This window comes from Bipolaris oryzae (assembly GCF_000523455.1).
Source record: "Bipolaris oryzae ATCC 44560 unplaced genomic scaffold scaffold_127, whole genome shotgun sequence".
Lineage (NCBI taxonomy): Eukaryota > Fungi > Ascomycota > Dothideomycetes > Pleosporales > Pleosporaceae > Bipolaris > Bipolaris oryzae.
In genome coordinates this window covers 65448-83676 of record NW_006911403.1, presented here as the reverse complement: position 1 = coordinate 83676, position 18229 = coordinate 65448, and the positions used below count along the sequence as shown (strand labels likewise).

Here is an 18229-nt window from a genome sequence, read left to right as displayed (position 1 = left end):
TACTCAGAAACAATCCAAGATCTAATGCTGCAGCGCCACTCACCATATCCCGTGCCGCCAAACTCGCAGAGTAGCGGTCAGGTCTAATATCAGTGCATGTTATTGGTCTTGTTCACGAGCGCCCTGTAGCATGCACTGCTATCATATGATCAACCATCCATAAGATAGCATTACGCTGCACACTTGCGTATATCTGCTTCACTAATACCTTGGATAGGTACACGTACGTGTCTGATTACAGCCTACTCTCTTCCTTGGCCATCCGTACCTCCAATAGACTTGCGTGTCTCTGCAGAAATTTCTCAACACTGTCAATAAACTTTTCAAGTTCCTCCCAAGGTGTTCCTAATATCACTGCAAGACTCCCCCGCTGCGAGATCCAGAAGCCATCTTCCATCATTTCCATCCAAAACAGCATGCTCAAGTCTCTATCTTCGAGGCGATCCTGATAGTTCCTCAATTCCTTTTTACCGTCGTGTAAGAAGTGAATCCCCAGAATCGTTCCTAGACCAGTAACGGTCATTTTTGTACCATGCGAAAGGCTCTGGAGACGCTGGCGGAACCGATCGCCCATGACGTTGAACTCACGACTCACTTCAGCCGTGTATACTTGCGCCAAACCAGTATACCCTGCAGCCATGCCGAGTGTGTTATTGTTGAATGTGCCCGAGTGTCCCAGCGAACCCTTCTCTCGCGGATCGTAAACCCGCATGACGTCTCTTCGTCCTCCAAAGGCGCCGAACGTAATCCCGCCACCCAGGAATTTACCTAAAGTGGTTATGTCGGGTGTTAAGCTTTCGAGCTCCTGCAGTCCGCCCGGGGCCAGGCGGCTTGTTTGCACCTCGTCCAGAATGAACACGGCACCAGCTTTCTTTGCCGACGATTGGACCTGTTGCAGGAAATCATGGGTGCCGACAAGACATGGCCCTCGACCCTGCATGCCCTCGACCAATACCGCAGCAACATCCTCAGAACCTTCAATCTTCCTCTTCGCGTCCTCGATGTCATTGAACTCTGCAACGATCCAATCGCCCTTGTCGACACAGTTCTCTGCGGGGCGGTTATCGGGAAAGAGATAGCACCCTCCGTGGTATCCGCCAGAGAACACCACAACCTTTTTCTTTCCAGTGAATCGCCGTGCGCCCTGGATAGCATGCAAGTTCGCCTCCGTACCGGAATTTGTAAAACGGACAAGGTCCAGCTTGTACCGCTCACATATCAACGCAGCGTGTCTTGTTTCCAGCGTCGTCGTGCCTCCAAGATTGAGCCCGACATTATTAATGGTATCAATCAGTGCTGATTGGATGACCGGATGCGAATGTCCGTACAGCCCGGCCGTGAACTCGCCGACAAAGTCCGTGTATGTATGTCCGTCTTCTGAAATGACCTGATACCCTTTACCGTTTTTGAGAAAGATTGGAAACGGTGCTGTATGAAGTACACTTCGTGTGTTGCCGCCTGGTAGCCTTTTGCTTGCTTCTTCGTGCAGTTTGAAGCTCACAGGGTTTCTCTTTGCGAACCGTTGTTTTGCGGCTTCGAGTGCTCCGCTTGCGGTCGTATGTCCATCCCTCAGGGTATCGACAGTGGATGCCATTGAATCTGATTATTGACAAGATAGTTTCGGTCTTGACCAGATGCCGTGATATCTACGAGAATCAAGAGTTAAACTACTTTTATGGTATCGGGAAAATGGCTCGGGAAAGAAGCTGGCAGTCATGCCTTGATAGCAGGTCTTGGTCCGCAACTCATGATTGGCACGCGTCTCACAACCGTAAGTTGGGGTATTCCGAGCTATTCCGACTCATTCCGAGCACCGAAAGTGGATGTGTTGTGTCGCCTTCTCTCCAGGTACATCAATGCTTTATCTTGCCTATCTTGTACCACAGAAGGACAGGCCAGCTCATCTTTACATGTGCCACGAAGGCGAGTTGATGCAGCTCTAGCTGCATATTAAAATTGCTTCCGATGGTTTCTCATGCACGACGGAACGCAATATCATTGGCTTCAAAAAGCGCATACTACTATCCTTCCAATCTTCAACGTGGTGTTAAAAATGCCCTTTTTGGGCTGGAAAGATGTCACGCGACAAACGCCAGAATCTCTCGTGGTACGTACAGCAAATAGCGGGCAGCCGTGCCGATATGTAGCTAAAGCTGCACCCCTCTTCTTAGCTGTTTACGGACTGTCGGTATGATCCCAGTGTGGGACTATACTCCATTTAGTATAGCAGGTCCCTGTCGAGGATTCCTGAATTCATCTTGGTAGATCCATCCTAGCTTTGGCGGTGGAGGAATATGTAGGAGATTCCACGGCGGCGGTCCGCTATACCCGATTTGTCTTAGCTGGTCACTGCCGTGGAATTTGGTCTCAAAAGAGGCGTACATGTTCATTGCTTAAACCAGTATGCGAAATCAGAATTCACACTATTTCAACATCAGAAAGCTGCATTGAGTTCTCATAAATCACAATGTAAGGAAACTGTGCATACCCTTCCCACTCACGAGGATCCAAGAGAGGTCGCGCTACGTTATGCAGCTTCATTGCTTGCTTCTAAACCCACTGTATATTATTGGATTGTCAGCACTACAATATCGAAGGATGTAAGAGTACAAGTTTTGAAGTCTTTCAAAGGGGGAGATTGCCGAAGAAAGCATCTTGTTCGAGTATGAGGATGTGCCTAACCATTCATGGATCTCTTGGCGAAATTAATAAGCCGATATCTGCCGTCACGTCATCTTCTCACTGCCAGTCTTAGCGACGCAGTGCCGTCATCTTGCAGACGACAATGTGTTGTGTTCTTCTTGAAAAACAGCTTGATTCAGTTGTTGAGTATGATTATTGAACATATCGTTGCTTCATTCTTGTATATGTGAATAACAACATTGTCGTCCAAAGAAACAGCTTGAATAGTATAGCTCTTGTCCACAATGGGATCAGACCCTGAACCATACACGATATCCGTCCCTGATGCGTCCATTGAAAAGCTAAAGAGAAAATTGTCTGATGCCGACTTTCCAGATGAGCTCGATACGCCGGACCAATGGCCATACGGATCACCACTATCCGACATAAAACGCCTAGCAAAGCACTGGGAAACAACCTTTGACTGGCGCAAAGCTGAAGCCCAAATCAACAAACTCCCCAACTACAGAAAAAAGGTACAAGTCAAAGGCTTCGGAGACATCGATATCCACTTTGTCCACAAGAAAAGCACAAACCCAAACGCCATCCCCCTCCTCTTCTGCCACGGCTGGCCCGGTTCTTTCCTCGAAGTCACAAAACTCCTCCCTCTACTCGACTCCACCAGCTCCACCAGCCACCCAGCATTCACCATTGTCGCCCCCTCCCTCCCCAACTTTGGCTTCAGCCAGCGAATCCGCAAACCGGGCTTCGCCCTGCCGCAATACGCCGAAACCTGCAACACGCTCATGCACGACCTAGGCTACACCCAATACATCACGCAAGGCGGCGACTGGGGCTTCTACGTGACGCGAATCATGGGCCTGCTGTACCCGGACTCGGTCCTCGCCAGCCACATCAACATGGTGCGCGCCCACGCGCCCAAGTTTTCCTCGCAGCCCTTGCTGGCGCTGCAGCACGCAGTCACGCCTTACAGCGCCGCCGAAACCGCCGGTCTGGCACGCGGGGCGTGGTTCAAAGGCCAAGGCCAGGCGTATCGCCAGTTGCAAGCTACAAAGCCGCAAACGCTGTCGTACGCGTTTGCGGATAGTCCGGTTGCGCTGCTCGCGTGGATCTATGAGAAGTTGGTCGAGTGGACGGATGGGTATGCGTGGAGTGACGGGGAGGTGCTCACGTGGGTTAGCATCTACTGGTTTAGCACTGCGGGACCAAATGCGCATATAAGGATTTATTATGAGGCCGGGCATAATCCAACAGTTGAGGTGCCGGATAGGGAGAGGGCGAGTGGGTGGGTGGGTAACGTGAAGTTGGGGGTTGCGCATTTCCCCAGGGAGATTACGGTTGTGCCTAGGTTGTGGGCGAGGACGTTGGGTATGGATTACCTTTCTTTTCATTGACGTCTCTGATTATCGTGTTTTTGAAGAGATGTTTTACTGATGTTGTGACCCCCTTTTTTTTTGCTAACTTTTCTTAGGTCCACTAGTGTACGAGAGTGTTCATGACAAAGGTGGTCATTTTGCGGCGCACGAGAGGCCAGATGCGATTGCTGAGGACTTGCAGAAGATGTTTGGCAAAGGTGGACCGTGTTTTGGGATTGTGCCTGGTAAGTCTGGATATTAGTGCGATTGTTATAGGAGCATTAGGGATTTGACCTGTGTTTTGCATCTTGGCAAGTATGAATATCTACCAGTGCTTTGATAGCAAGGAACTTCATTTGACCAAATGAGTGAATATACGAATGGGATGTTTCTCTATCGAGTTTTACGATTCTACGAGTGTTGGTTCAATCGAGTTTGTAGTCGAGCTGTGGCACTTAGCTATTGAAGAAGGTCAAGTGTGGTGCCCAGTTGCCACCTCTCTAAGCGTACTCCGTGGAAATGTCTTGAGATCAGCCTATTTCACTTGAAATCCGTTCAGGCCTGTTCAAACATCTGGAGTGGTAACACTATTCTGTAAGTCGCTATAAGTTGCATTGAGTCCCTTTTAGCTCATGAGCCTGACAAGTCGAATAAGAGCCAGTGTACTGTCATAATATCCTGACATGCTACTGGCTGGTCTTCATACGAAAAAGCGAGTCAATCACATAAACGGTTCTTGTTGGAATTTCGCCAGTGATAATGGGAGCATTAATGTTCTGTGTGTACTATTCAAGGGCACTCGGTTTCTACAGGACTATGGTTGGAGCAAGAGTTGGTGATACCATGAGAAAGGTAGGAAATGTACTTATCTTGGGTTCCTACGTACGAAGCCTTGCTTTGAGCCAGATCACACAGTAGAGCACGTGAAGAAATATGGTCATGACGACTGCGCATTTTAGCTGCACATTGGTCCTCGATAAGAGATTTGGTCAGCACAACGTGCTATATCCGGCCTTGCGTAGATGCTCCGTTCTTTTGCGGGAAAAGAGTTGGTCGTGAGGTTATCGGTTTTGCGTAGAGGTGCATCATTGGAAGAATCATGCCGTGGCTAGGCGTTGTTTCGTGAGAGCGGTTTAAGTTCGGGCTGGAGCTTGGGTAAAAGTGTAGATCGAATCTTTGCGGAATAACAGCATGTCACCAATAAATGACCAGTGTGCGGTTGTTGCGTAAAAGCTGTGGGGAATATGGCTCTGAAAGCTTTTGTGTTTAGGTCTGGGTACATGAAGTTGACGCATGTAAATCAATCTTCACTCAGTTGTGCTTATTACGCGGCGTGGATAGTATGGGTTTCCATGACCAGAATGTGAGGAGCGATTTTGAGTGTGGATAATCTGCCGACTTGAATGTGTTGCTTAGCCAAGGTCTGCCTCGCATTGTAATCTGACGTTACTAGGTGAGCATTGTTAATGCGAAACTGACATGGATGTGTCAGCGAGGTATTTTGTAAACCATCCGTAGGTGTGTTTAATACTAAAAATTAGGTTGAAAACGCCATCTTCAGCCTTTTCTCCCTGATTAACATTGTAAAACGAAGATGTGATGAGAGCACTCGGATTATTCCATCGCCTGAAGGATTTTGTTGTTGCAAAGTCACTAATTCGGCTTCGGCATGCTAGTAGGAGTATTTGTTAGTGCTGACGAAAATGGCCCGAAATCGTCAAGGAGAAGTAACGGAGCAGAAGAAAGATTCTTGGTCGTGTTCTAACGTAAGACCGAGCCGTTATGCCTTGAGACGGATGACTGCATACATGTTGACGAAGTTTAAAGCGACTTGTTCAGTTGGCAGAAAGGTGGCCGGACAAAAGGTTGTTGTACAGATGCGAGGCAAGTGAAGCGAGGACTCCCGCATCTCCAAAAAGCTTGTCATTGCGCCCTGTGGAGCGATAGATTGATGTTCGGCAGATGAGTATCGCAAGGACGTAGCTTTGGAAATAGCCGTATATTGAACCCCGCACGGGTTGACGTGCCCGTGTGACCTTTGATGATGGATGGAATACGAAAAGGGGGTTGATGATGTGGACATGTACATGAAGCATGATCACGATACAGGAGTCATGGAAGATGGGCCTGGATGATTCTAGGGCTGGGCCCGTTGAACTGGGGAAGCTTGCCAGCTACCACACAATGGTGCATGCTCCAGGCATCGTGTAGTCAGTGCGGAAGATCTGCATACGAGGGGTTCAAATATCACAAAGTCGGTATGGTCCGTACGCAGAGGGCTGTCAGGGATACGATGGATGTGCTGCGCTACGCCGTTTTGGTCCGTGGCTGCGGAGCATTCTTTGTGCGTGACAAGCGTAAGCATGTCGACTAGAGCCCCCCGCAGCGTTGGGTGAATCCAGAGTATGGTCCGTATGCCATCGGATTGGGGTTGCGAGTGGTGATTGCAGTTCACTCGTGGAGCTCTCCAAACTCTCTCTGCCTTTGTCAGTGGCATTATTTGGTCTGCTTGTATGGCAGTGTACCCACACAGGTGAAGACACAGCTGAGTCGCCAGGGCTGAATTCGTCGTCGAGCCCGAGTATTGACAGTGGCGCAGCTGAGGTCCACCGACGACACCCTAGCTGGTGTGCGCCGCAGTCAATGCGTGTGAAAATGACCCGGGGATAAGGGCGCAGAGTGTCGAGCCACCGGTACCTGAAAGAGCGGGGCCACGCGGAGCAATGCAGTCACCATACGCGCGATGCCAGCCAACCCCAGTCGGAAATATGTAAGTAAGCAGGAGACCACTCCGCATCAAACAGAACAGAAACCAGTGCCTTGGGCAGACGATAGCCACTCGATGAGGGTTGACTCTTGCACTTGTACTTTACTGAGGCGGTGCCACGAGTCTCGTACTTACTGTAGACGCTCGCTGTGCCAAGGCGCTTTATAAATAGCATCACGGCAGACCCGGCACCGGCCAAAGCTTGGTACTTCTCCTCCTCCCCTCCCCTCCCCCTCGCCGACACCACTCCCTTGGACATGGCCGTCTCAACGTCGCACACGGCGCCCGAGCCTGGTAGGCCCCAAGAAACAGCGAAGCGCGTCGCCAAGGTCGAGATGCGGGTGAGGAGCCGTCGGGCAGGCATGTGAACAACCTCAGACCTTGGCCGTGTTCATCAATGCTCATCAAACAGAAACCAAGGCACTCTAGTAATGCCTCGGTGCCCTGCGCGGCCTAGCGCCAACCTTCCCAATAGTCGACGCGGACCACGGGCCTTTGACGCCCATGGAACCAGCGCACTCACACTCAGGCGCTATCGGAATCTGGCAAGCTCTGGCAAGCCACACGGTACCGTCGGATGCTTGTCTGCAACGCCCTCTCCCTGGTCCTACTACTATAAGATGGGCCCATATGGCCACGCGACCTCGACCGACCGCCCTTGCTGTCGCCGTTTTGCCGTTCCACCTTCCGCTCTTTTTGTACGGCTGCCATCACCATTCACCGTGCCTTCACCCACCATTGTTCGCTCTCTCGCACTTAGTTGGCCTTCTTTTGGCCTTTTGACCCTCCTTCTCTTGCGCCCTTTTTGTGTTTCGTCAACCCCGCCTTTATTTACTAATACTATTTCCCCACTCCAACATGAAGTTGTCCACTCTACTGTTTCTCGTGCCTTTGGCTAGTGCACGGGTCATTCGACCGGCACAGCAAATACCCATTGTCGACAGCGCCACAGACGACACCACCAGCGTCGAGGATAAAACCACACACGCTTCGCCCAGTATTGGCCTTCACTTTACAACGTCACATGCCGTGGCCGCCGCTCATTACCAAAATGGAACAACCAGAGACCTCGTGAGGATGGAAGGAAGCGCCGATTATCAGGATTTGATGCGGCGGTGGATGTCCTCTGGCGCTGGCTACACTGGACCACTGGAAGCCAGCGATGAAATGGTCTTGTCCGGTTTCATGATCCGACTTCACCGAGCCATTGAGACGGAGCTGGATGCTTCTGTACAACAAGCCACATTGGCCCTATCCCCTCAGGCTCCCAGACTGCAACAAAATTTCCAAAGGGCCATGGTAACTGCAGGACTTGCTTCATCCGAGGACAGCGCCGTACTCTACGAAGAAGCATTGGCTACCCATGCCGCTCTCAAGCCTGCATCCTCATGCACCACACAATCGCAATCAGAACACTTGCAGCACGTTCTCTTCCTCGCCTTTGATGACGGCGCTTTTAGCGCAAGCATGCACGAATACGCCTGCAGAGACTATGCATCACAAGGACACATAATCAACCGCATCATACGCTCTGATCTCGGCTGGTGGCATCTCCCCATGTACGACGCACCACGAGCAAAATTCTGGGCCCAGGTCCAGCAAAGCATCGCATTTGTTCTGAGCCCACAGGGCAAGGCGCCAGGCAGAATCGTTCTCCTGGGCAGTCACGGCGCAGACGCCGAATTCAAGAGCAGAGTCGAGGAGGCTCTTTGGGACGAGCTGGAAATGGACGTTAGCGGCATGTTGAGCGTTAATGAGCGAGCGGATAGTGAGTGGCTAGCTGCAAGGGGTGCAGCAGAATTAGCATCGAGACATGCCGAAAAGAAATACACTGCATGAAGCTAATTAGGGGAAAATCATGGTCCCCGGAGAAAGAAAATGGGAAACGAAGAGAGCAAAAACAAAAGAGATACCCTTGATAATTTTCAACTACCCTAGTTCGGAGAAAACAACAACAAAAGGAAAGAAAGCATAATGAGCCATTGCAAGCAAAATAAAAATTAATATTAGATCAAAGGACACACACTCACACTCACACTCACACACACATGAAATGTATAACCAAAAAATAATATTAAGAAACAAAATCTTAAAAAAAAAACACCCCACAAATCATCCTATCACCGTTTCGTCTTCATTTCTTCTCTTGCACACCCACAGTGCCAATAATCTCCTCAAAAACACCCACCCCTTTCCTGCCCAACGCAGTCCCCACACCCACCGCTCGCGCGCCTACCCCCCTCATCCGTCTATACCCCTCCGTATCCGCCACACCACCGACCCCAATCACCTGTATTCCCTTCAACACCTCATGCTGCGCTAGCATCTGCACGATTGTATACACATTGCCCAGCGCGAGGGGATGCAGCGGTGTACCTGCCAGACCGCCGATGCCTGTGCCGTTTGCTGATGTGAGGGTTGGGTGGAAGGATGGGGTAGTGGATGCAGAGGTATCGGTGTCGGTATGGGTGGTGGTGGTGGTGGTGTTGTTGTGAGAAACGGTAGTGGTTGCAATAGAAGACGATGATGGTGCGACCAAAAGCGACGAGCCAAGCGTATTCACCGCCGTGATAAAACTCACCGGACACGACGACGACGACGATGGTGACGACCCTTTCTCACTGCAATCGAGGAGCGCATCGATTAGGCTCTGGAATTGGTCGTGGTACGTGTATGGTGGTGTTTTGATGCCTACTGGAACTTCTGGCCTATCCTCTCCTCTTTCACTTGCTTCTTCCCGAGTCTGTGGTTGCTGTGGTTGCTCAACTGACATTTCCCGTCCCAAACCCCGCAAATACTCAGCTAGTTCCAGTCTTGAATACGCAGGCGGCGGTTTCCCAGGGATATTCGGGCATGAGAGATTGATTTCCATGGCCAGTTGCATGTGGACGGCGCGCTGGCACGTGCGGATTTGACGGTAGCATTGCACCACCTCTTCCGCGGTTCCCGTCACCGACACGATGATGGGTTTGTGGCTGGTGCGGCTGTGGAGTGGTACCGAGGCGCAGTGTGTGTTGCTTATTGTTTGTACGTAGGATAGGTATTCCGAGAGGGGGATGGGCGAGTAGCCGAGCGTGTTGAGACTACCGGTCGTCGAGGCATCGTCTGATAGATCCTTGTTTGGGGTTGAGCTGGACAGGGTGTCTGGGGTGAAGAAGGCGAATTGGTGGATACTGGGGTCGTGGGGGAATCCTTTGTTTGTGGAGGAAGGGAGGGAGGTGCGGGTTGTTATGGCACCGGTGTGGGGGTTGGTGTAGAGGTCTTGCAATTGGGAGAGCGTGGTGCACCAGGGGTTTGCCGAGTTGAGCAATGGGGGGTCAATGGTTAGAGGGGACATGGCAGGGGCATGCAAGTGGTCACTCGCAGACGACATGACCAGATATGTGCTTGGTTGAACATGCAGGCTGCTGTGACTTGCGGATGGTGAGGGGATGCTGCTGCATAAGTGGGGTATAGATCGTTACGGGAAAGTTTCCCATTTCGCGATTAGGATGCTTGTCTTTTGCATATCTAGATAGCAGGTCATCTAGTCTGCGATAAGTACACCACATCCAGGCTTTCCTTATCACGCGTTGGAGATATGAGATGATTGGCTGGGAAATTCGTCGCAAATAAAACACTATACGAAGTCTAGATAATGACTTCGTAAGCTAGCGCTGAGAATCTCTACTTTTCTAACCATAGTATTACAAGATGGAGGATAAAAATTGAAACACACACACACACACACACACACAACCAGATTCCATACCCGAAACCAACAGACAAAAAGAAAGTTTCCCAGCCCATGCAAATGCTACGCCGGTCGCAGAGCGTTCAATTTCATTAGCTTTGTCTTTCCTTGTTGCGCCATACACCATGCTCAAAACACTTGGAAACGGGAATCGAAAACTGAAGTGTAGGTATAATAGAATGAAACCCGGATTTCCATCTCCAATTTCCTTCACCGACATGTCATGCTTTCGTGACCATGTCTAGAAACTGACATAGCCAGTATCCTCGCCTCCAGTATCGTCCATCCAGCCTGCGCCAACTTCGCCCAGGCCAGGTCCGTGGTGATGGTTGCGCGCCATGCCTTCGCCTTCACCTCGCTCAACCCACTCTTCGTTGATGTCGTTCCAGATGCGCTGGAAGTACAATCGCAGCGACCGGAGTCCACGGAGGTAGCCTCTGTCGATACCATTGGGGTTTTCTGGAGGACAGGGAAGGTCATCAGGCAAGGGATCTTCTGCGGTCACGCAATTGGCAAAGTCGACAATCTTGAGCTTGATCTCTGAATGCTTTTCCGCTTTCGGAGGGGACGCGTTCCCTGGCCCGGAAGATCCAGTAGCGGCGTCTTCGTTTTTCGTTGCAGAGTTACCATTGGATTGTGGGACTGAACCGTCTTTTTCTTTTGAATCACCATCCCCGCGATCATAGAGCATCAACAGACTGCTTGCGTAGAATCGATACCCAGGCAGATTTTTGATCATGCGCTCCAACTGGCTAATCTTCTCCAAGATGACGGGAATGTGTCTAGTCGCCGCCTTGTACCCAGTCCCATCCCAGAAGAAACGCTTCAGTGCGTCCTGAAACTCTTTTCCGGCCTTGAGATCGCGGCCAAAATACTTGTCTTCGAAGATGTAGCTCTGCGTCTTCACGTTCCAGATCTGCATGCCGCAGACTCGCACGCCAAGTTCTCGACTGGTCGTCATTTGGCACTTGCGCCGTTGAGAACGTTGCTTCTTCTCGTCTGCTTCGATGCCATACTGGCGCGTGCCCATTTTCAGATCCAAAACACAGGGCCTTGACATGCCTGCTGTAAGATCTTCAAGGAGGAGGAAATGCTGCACACGCTCATCAGATTGCTGTAGGGCACTGTCGGGATTACTTGGCTCTTGACTAGGTGGAGCAGACATATTACCTGGCACGATTGGGGCTGCTGGTAACATGGTACCTTCTAGTGGCGCTTCGGAATGGTGTGCTTTGGAAGCTCTGTTGTTGTGTAACGACCGGCCCCTGTCTTCTTGACTGCTGGTTTTCGAGTCTTCGTCCATCTTGAAAACCTCTTCTTCTGCATCGCCACCGTAACCGTCCTCTTCATAGTACTCGAGACCATGGCGCTGTTCAGTATCAATTCCAAGGGGTCTCCTGGTCAAACCGCTACCAGAGTGGCGGCGTCGAGGAATGATGCCAGGTGGCGGTTTTGATGCTTCATCGTTGATTCCAGAACCTGGCATCGAGCTGTGGATAGGGAAATCAGCGCTTCCGCCCGAAGCATGACGTCGCGCTTCTGCCTTCAAGACTTGCTTCCTGGTACATTCTTCTGGAGGCTGCGAATGCAACGTGGCCACATCTGTGCTGTTCCTCCTTATCGTAGGCGCAGAGCCTACCGTAGAGTGCGGGGAATCTCCGACGGCGCGTGAAGCCATGACATGGTGACGATGGTGGCGTTGCCGATGATGTATGGTTGGTGGAGCAAAAACCTGTCGCAGAACTTCCTCTTGCAGCTTCCGGTTGATTGTTGTGACGCCCCAGCTGGTGGTGTGCTGCAATGGTGGTCGTGAGGAACTTCTCGGAGGGTACCCGTAGTCACTCTGATATCGCCGATGCTGCTGTGAAGAAGAATACGAAGAACTTTTCATCCATGGATCAGGCGTTGCAGAGCGTGGTGGTACTCGAAACAAATTATCTGGGATGATGTGACGATTATTCTCAAAAATGACCTGAGGGGTAGGCATGATTTGCTGTGAATGACTAACAACTCGAGTCGGTTCCGGCTTGCTTGGATCACTCGGGGCTGTAGAGGCCTGCCTTGAAGGATTTTCTGACTGCGTCGTCGATGTAGTAATGCCAGCATCGTGTTTGGCCTTGTCCTTGTGCGGCTTCTTCTTCTTGGGTGCTTTACGGTAGGTCACGTTCAGGACACCGATATACCTAGACAATACTTCATCAGCAAACAATCCTCAATACGAGCACAAAGGGCGAAAGCAAATCTTGGCTGAAGTTTCAGCTTCGCTCAATAGTGCAGTTGGGATTTCATACCTTGGCAAGAAATCTAGCAGTTCCGGATGCTGCCTCTCGACTGTTTCGTAGAACTCGTTCTCTCGATTGTTTAGCTGCTTGCAGACTGCGCGTCTTGAGAAGCGATAAACAGTCGAGTGGCCGCCTACTTGATGATCGTACGGTTTCAACTCGACAGCACCCAATGGGGCTGGCGGCTGAGATGGTGCAGTCGAAGCAGCCTTGGGTTCTTTCTTGTAGGTTGCTGCAGTGGGCGTCGTGCCTAGATCATCAGTCGCACTGGATTCATAGCCAAGAAGTGATTGAGCCGACTCAGCGAGCGACTCAGGCTCTGATTCACCCGAAAGCGAATCAACAGCCGAGGGCGTCAACGGCTGATCTTTGTCTTTCTTTACGGGAGCTGCCGTGGGGATGTCACCATGGAGGCATTGATTTGTATCTGTGGATTGTAGAGAAATTTCTACCTCTTGTGGAGTTTGCACCTCCTTTTCAGTGGCCCACCCTTTGGGCACTGCACTCTCGTGAATCGAGGCCCTCTTCTCGACAGCATTTACCTCTCCATCTTGATTATTTGCTTCTTTGGCGGCCTGATCGCTGGGCTTTATACGACGGTGGGGGAAGTAGAGCGCCGAGGATATTTGCTCCTTTTCCGATTCTTCCTCCTCCTCCGAACCCGGCGTGCGCTCCCTGCTGCTTCCGTCCTTGGGCTGAAAATAGTCCGAAGACTCATGGTGATATGGAGTTCCATTGGTAGGCGCGTGGGCGTGAACCTTCTCAATAGCTGCAGTCGGTAGACTGCGCAACACAGGCGATCGTCTTTCGATGCTGGGAGTGAGGTGACCAAAACCCCGGATATCTTCGAGGAGGCGCCTTGGAAGCTGCCGGTTGTCCGAGGCGCCTTGGGCGTTTGTTTGAGAAGGAGGCGTTATGGCAATGCCTATGTCTGCGCGTGGACCTGGCTTTGATTCGAAATACGATTCGTTCGGACCGCCTGCGGGAGACTGGACTGCTGAGGAGGCAAGCGACGCACGCCGCAGTTGCTCAGTGAGGTTGCTTGTTTCAGCCCCATTGGGTCTTGCCGATCCTTCCTCTGACAGGGTTGACAGGGTCCTTTCGTTCGGCAAGCGCTCTTTAGCCTTTTCTTTCTTTTTGGGCTCCTCTGAGGGGTCGCCGTCCTTGAAAACACGGAGATAGTGACTTGCTTTGCGGCTGCGAGCGGTGGTGGGCTGTTCAGTCTTGGCAAGAGTAGCTTCAATCTTCTTCTCCATTTCCTGGTCCATGACTGGGGTGTCGATGATAACGTTGCCTTTGAACGGCACGGGCTTGCCCTCGCGCCATTCTCTGTTCCTGCGCCTCTCGTCGCTCTCAAGCAGAGCGCCCTGCAATGTGGACTGGAGCTCTGGGTGGTGTGGCGTAACTGGGCGATGGACGGGGGACTCGACAGGACTCATGTAAGGCGGAGGGCTGTGATGGGGAGTTTCGAGGCACATGGCCGTGGCCATGGCTGTACGGGAATTGAAGGGGGTGTTGAGGAGGGCGTGGTGGTCAATTGAGCTGATGGGCGGGATGGTCGAGTGCTTTCTGCGTATGATGGGAGGGTCTATCAGTCGCCTTTGGGGAGGAGCTGGGGCGGCCATGTCGGACAAGCTGTGCTCGGGAGCATCGTTGGACCAGTCTACTTGGCGAGCGGTGGCGCGGGGAGAGGAGATTGGGCTGTCCGAGGCCAGGTAGGTGGTAGCAAAGATGCTGTCGCGCTCATCGAGCTGGGGACGGTCAATTGACGACTTCCAGAGGGAGGAGTCGTGAGCAAGAGGGGCGGTACGCGAGCGGCCCGTCTGGGAGAGGCTCTTCGGGACCAAGGCATGGTCTTGACTGGCGGTGGACCTCACCGAGGCGGGGGGTGAGGCATTTCCTTGGAGGTCCGGCTGGGGTGACATGGGCTCGACATTGATTCGACCGTGTGAAAGGCACCTCGTGGCGGGATGTGTGGCAGATATTGCCGGGCGGGCGCTGGACGGGTTGGCCAGGATGCGGACAGTCGTCGGGCGCGGCGGAGAGGCAGCGGACAGCCAACAGGGGCAGCAGGTCTTGGGGCGACCTAGCGCGAGAGAGCGCACAGCAACGGGCTCTGGCAGCAGGTCGAGGGGCGGCGTTGGGCGATGGCTTGCAGCAGGCGGATCCGGGGCGTGGGCGAGTGAGAGCAGACGACGGTCCACGTTCCAAATGTCGGTGGTTTGGCGTCAGAGTCCAGAGTGGCGCGAAGACGAATCGCAAGCGAGCGGCCCAATGACGTCTGCCTTGGCGCGTCCCCGGCGCGCGTCCACCGCTGCGAGATGAGCATGAGCATGAGAGAGAGGGACATGGCCTTTACCGTGCACACAGAGGGGCATTGATTGCCATGTCCAGCTGGCCGGGCGCACATGCTCTTTCAAGCCGCCCTTGTTATCAATGCCATGCCATGCCATGCCATGCAATGCCATGTACCGTTTTTTTGTTTTGTTTCGTTTTGCCGTTTTGCTGGCCGCAGCCGGTGTCGCTGCACATGGCCATCTACACGGCATGGGTATCCGTGTTGGCGATAACCACCATGGAGCGCCCGTGCGCCCGTGCGCCCCATTCCTGCCCAGTCCTGCCCAGTCCTGCCCGGATCCCATCGGCTGATTGACGGCAAACATCACAACATCAACAACAACAACAATACACATACACACACGCACAAACGCACACACATACACATGCTTTCACCATAGGCCCTCGCTCTTCGCTCTGCTGGCACGGCCCCCGCTGGCAAACTGCGCCGTCGCATCTCTTCTCGACTACCCTCTTCGTCTCGTCATCTGCTATCTGCGCACCACCACCACCGTCCTCTCCCTTGCAGCAGCTATGCATGGCCCCCTTCCCGCTCCCCCTTCGCAACCAATCACTCCGGAACGTGGCCTCTCACCGCCTGCTTCATCTTGCCCTGCCTGTCTCCGTACTCTACCATTGCAATTACCTTGCCCTTCACCCGTCCTCTATGCCTCTTACAAACGGCGCTGCATAGTGCCGGCCAAAGTCGTCGACCGACGCATCAAGGTGCAAGCCCGGGAACTCTCTCTCCCTCGCCGAACACCTCGATCGCTCCCCCACAGACCTTTGCGACCCCTGTGAAGCCTTCTCCGACACAAAGCTCCAGAATGATGTCGTCGTGTTCTTGTCTTTGAGGGGGATCCGCCCCGCCGATGGGGTGGGGCTGTTGTTCGTCACGTCGCCCTGCTTTAGTGCTCCAACGTCACTTCGTCCCATGGAAAACCTTGAGTTGCTTCGCTGGCTTTCTTCCCTCTTCTTCTTCGCCGTGCTAAACGTAAAGGGCGACGCTGCCCCAAAGAGATCCTGCGTGCTGATCGCCCGTCCACGAAATACACTTTCATTCGCCATTGCCGAGTTTCGCTCGACACTCATGGCTATACGTGGTGTCGTCGCTGGGCTTGGCGCATCCAATGTCCGACGACGTGTGTCGAGCGATACTGGTGACTCTGCTCGAATGGTGGCGGGCGACAATGTGGGGAATGTGCTTTGCTGGAACTCGAGCTGAGCTCGTACCATGGCAGCTTGTGTGCACCATTCCGAACCCCGACCAGAATGGCCTTCCTGTAGTTGTTCGGCCTGGTCTTGTGAATCTTTGGTCTTGTCTGTTTGTGGAGCCACTACGCTCTCTCCCTCTCCCTCCTCCTCCTTTTCTTCTTCCTGCTCTTTCTCTGCGTCTGAAACATCTCCGACAACTCGTGCCTCTTGATGACATTTCTTTGCAATGGGTGAATCTTTTTCCGGTGAAGAATCAAAGTTGACCGCTCTTGGCTTTGGCCTGTCGGGTCTGTTGCCAACACGATTTGCCTGAGCTCTCTTCTTATGTGTAGACGTAGGTGATGGAACAGACACAGGAGAGGCAGCGTCGTCCTGTTGTGTAAATCTGGGAGTCTTGCGTGATATCCTCCGCTTTGATTGCTGTGATGATATTGCTGAAATACCAGTGTTAGACATGGAGTCGACGAGTCGCTCCGCGGAGCGTTGTATATCTTCTCTTGAGACTGTGACTTGGCTGCCCATTGACGACGTGACTATCGGTATGGTTCGCTGCGAGCGTTGCGCCTGCTCGGTGCTGTATGGCGTGTAGGCATTCCGCGCCGTATAACTTCTCCTACTGCTTGTGTCGTCACAACCCACTGCGGGTGATGAAATGTCCATAGAGGCTGACACACTCGATTCCCAGTTCTCAGGTAACGTCTCTTTTGGTGGCGACCTCGACACCCGCACTGTCTCTTTTGGAAAACCGATGCGCAGCTCTGCTACTGCTTCATTCTGTGAGAGGATATGCCGCGTCCGAGACCGCGTCGGTGATGAATTGCATCGTTCGCTTGTGGCTTTGCGCATATCGACTCGAGCTGAGTCTGGACGGCGCAACCAGAAAGGATTCGTCGAAGGGCTTTGGCGGCGTATGCATGTTCCAGCGTCTACGCTAAAAGAGTCTGTAGTAGTGGTGGCGTGAATGTTGTCTTCATCTGCCAATGGAGCAGTCGAGGGTGCAACCTGGACATGGCCAAGGCTATCGTCGGGTTCCCGGGCACTTAGGTGGATGTCTCGGGTAGCCCTCGAGGTTTCCGGTGAAGCTATTGAGGCTATTGAAGGCGCCGGGCTTTGCGCCACAGCTTGTGGCCTGCTGCCTCGTTTCCGTCTCGTGTTGCCCGCTTGTGCTGTCTTGCGCTTCTCTTTTATCGGTTTCGTCCATGGGTTCTTCCAGTTATCAGGGTTGAAAGGTCCTCTTAGCCCCGCGGCGAGGATGACAGGCGGCCGGCCTCGTAGGTATTGGGCGGCAATTGCCTCGACCCGTCGTCGCTTCGCGGCCCGTTGCTCGGCGTCATGGTGCTCGAGGGGCAGTTCTTCGATGGTGTCCTGAGGGGGGAGGTAGAAGTCGTCGGTGGCCAGCGCCTGTCTGAGATGGGGGTGCAGACTGGGGGGCATGGTGTCGGAATATAGGCTGGCAGCGGTGGAGGAATAGGTGGGGCTAAGCAAAAGGGCATGTCCGGGGCCGGGCAGGATGAGCGTTGCAACGGCGTGGCGGCTGCTGCTCGTCTAAACTCGTTTATGCCCGTTCATCATCAGTTCTTGGTCGTCCATGCTTTGGCAGCGTCTGCGTCGGGAGCGGGAGCATCTCCTGTTGCTCAGGCAACGGCCCTGTTAGCGGCTTGCGGGGGTCTGACAAGTCCATGCTTCTCTCCAGATAGCGTCGATCCTGGCACATACATTCAATCGATAACAAAACGACTCGCCGATTGACGCGTTGTTCGTCATTCTCCCTCGCACCGTTGCGACAATCCACGACACGCGCACAATGCCGTGCGCGCCAACATAGCAGCCTTTTTTTGACGCGTAGCCGCCCGCCAACAGCTTTCTTCACCGCATCTTCGGCGCGCGCTGCCCGACT

General features: G+C 52.8%; 6 protein-coding genes across 6 annotated transcripts; 2 read left to right on the top strand and 4 right to left on the bottom strand.

Annotated features, from left to right (window-relative positions):
- Window positions 1–235: 235 nt before the first annotated feature.
- On the bottom strand, window positions 236–1594 carry COCMIDRAFT_102239 (uncharacterized protein; the record flags this gene model as incomplete). Its single annotated transcript, XM_007692393.1, has 1 exon — window positions 236–1594. The coding sequence occupies one exon, from the start codon at window positions 1592–1594 to the stop codon at window positions 236–238; it is 1359 nt and encodes a 452-aa protein (XP_007690583.1).
- Window positions 1595–2927: 1333 nt separating this feature from the next.
- On the top strand, window positions 2928–4260 carry COCMIDRAFT_102231 (uncharacterized protein; the record flags this gene model as incomplete). The annotated part of the gene is made up of 2 exons (XM_007692392.1): window positions 2928–4011; window positions 4115–4260. The coding sequence occupies 2 exons, from the start codon at window positions 2928–2930 to the stop codon at window positions 4258–4260; spliced, it is 1230 nt and encodes a 409-aa protein (XP_007690582.1).
- A 2020-nt stretch (window positions 4261–6280) lies between these two features.
- On the bottom strand, window positions 6281–7129 carry COCMIDRAFT_28551 (uncharacterized protein; the record flags this gene model as incomplete). Its single annotated transcript, XM_007692369.1, has 2 exons — window positions 6281–6618; window positions 6901–7129. The coding sequence occupies 2 exons, from the start codon at window positions 7127–7129 to the stop codon at window positions 6281–6283; spliced, it is 567 nt and encodes a 188-aa protein (XP_007690559.1).
- A 494-nt stretch (window positions 7130–7623) lies between these two features.
- Window positions 7624–8604, top strand: COCMIDRAFT_28550 (uncharacterized protein; the record flags this gene model as incomplete). The annotated part of the gene is made up of 1 exon (XM_007692368.1): window positions 7624–8604. One exon carries the CDS (start codon window positions 7624–7626, stop codon window positions 8602–8604), a length of 981 nt encoding a protein of 326 aa, XP_007690558.1.
- Window positions 8605–8899: 295 nt separating this feature from the next.
- On the bottom strand, window positions 8900–10102 carry COCMIDRAFT_102290 (uncharacterized protein; the record flags this gene model as incomplete). Its single annotated transcript, XM_007692391.1, has 1 exon — window positions 8900–10102. The coding sequence occupies one exon, from the start codon at window positions 10100–10102 to the stop codon at window positions 8900–8902; it is 1203 nt and encodes a 400-aa protein (XP_007690581.1).
- Window positions 10103–10739: 637 nt separating this feature from the next.
- COCMIDRAFT_102276 (uncharacterized protein) lies at window positions 10740–17766 on the bottom strand (the record flags this gene model as incomplete). The annotated part of the gene is made up of 4 exons (XM_007692390.1): window positions 10740–12681; window positions 12790–14931; window positions 15776–16650; window positions 16837–17766. The coding sequence occupies 4 exons, from the start codon at window positions 17764–17766 to the stop codon at window positions 10740–10742; spliced, it is 5889 nt and encodes a 1962-aa protein (XP_007690580.1).
- Window positions 17767–18229: the final 463 nt, after the last annotated feature.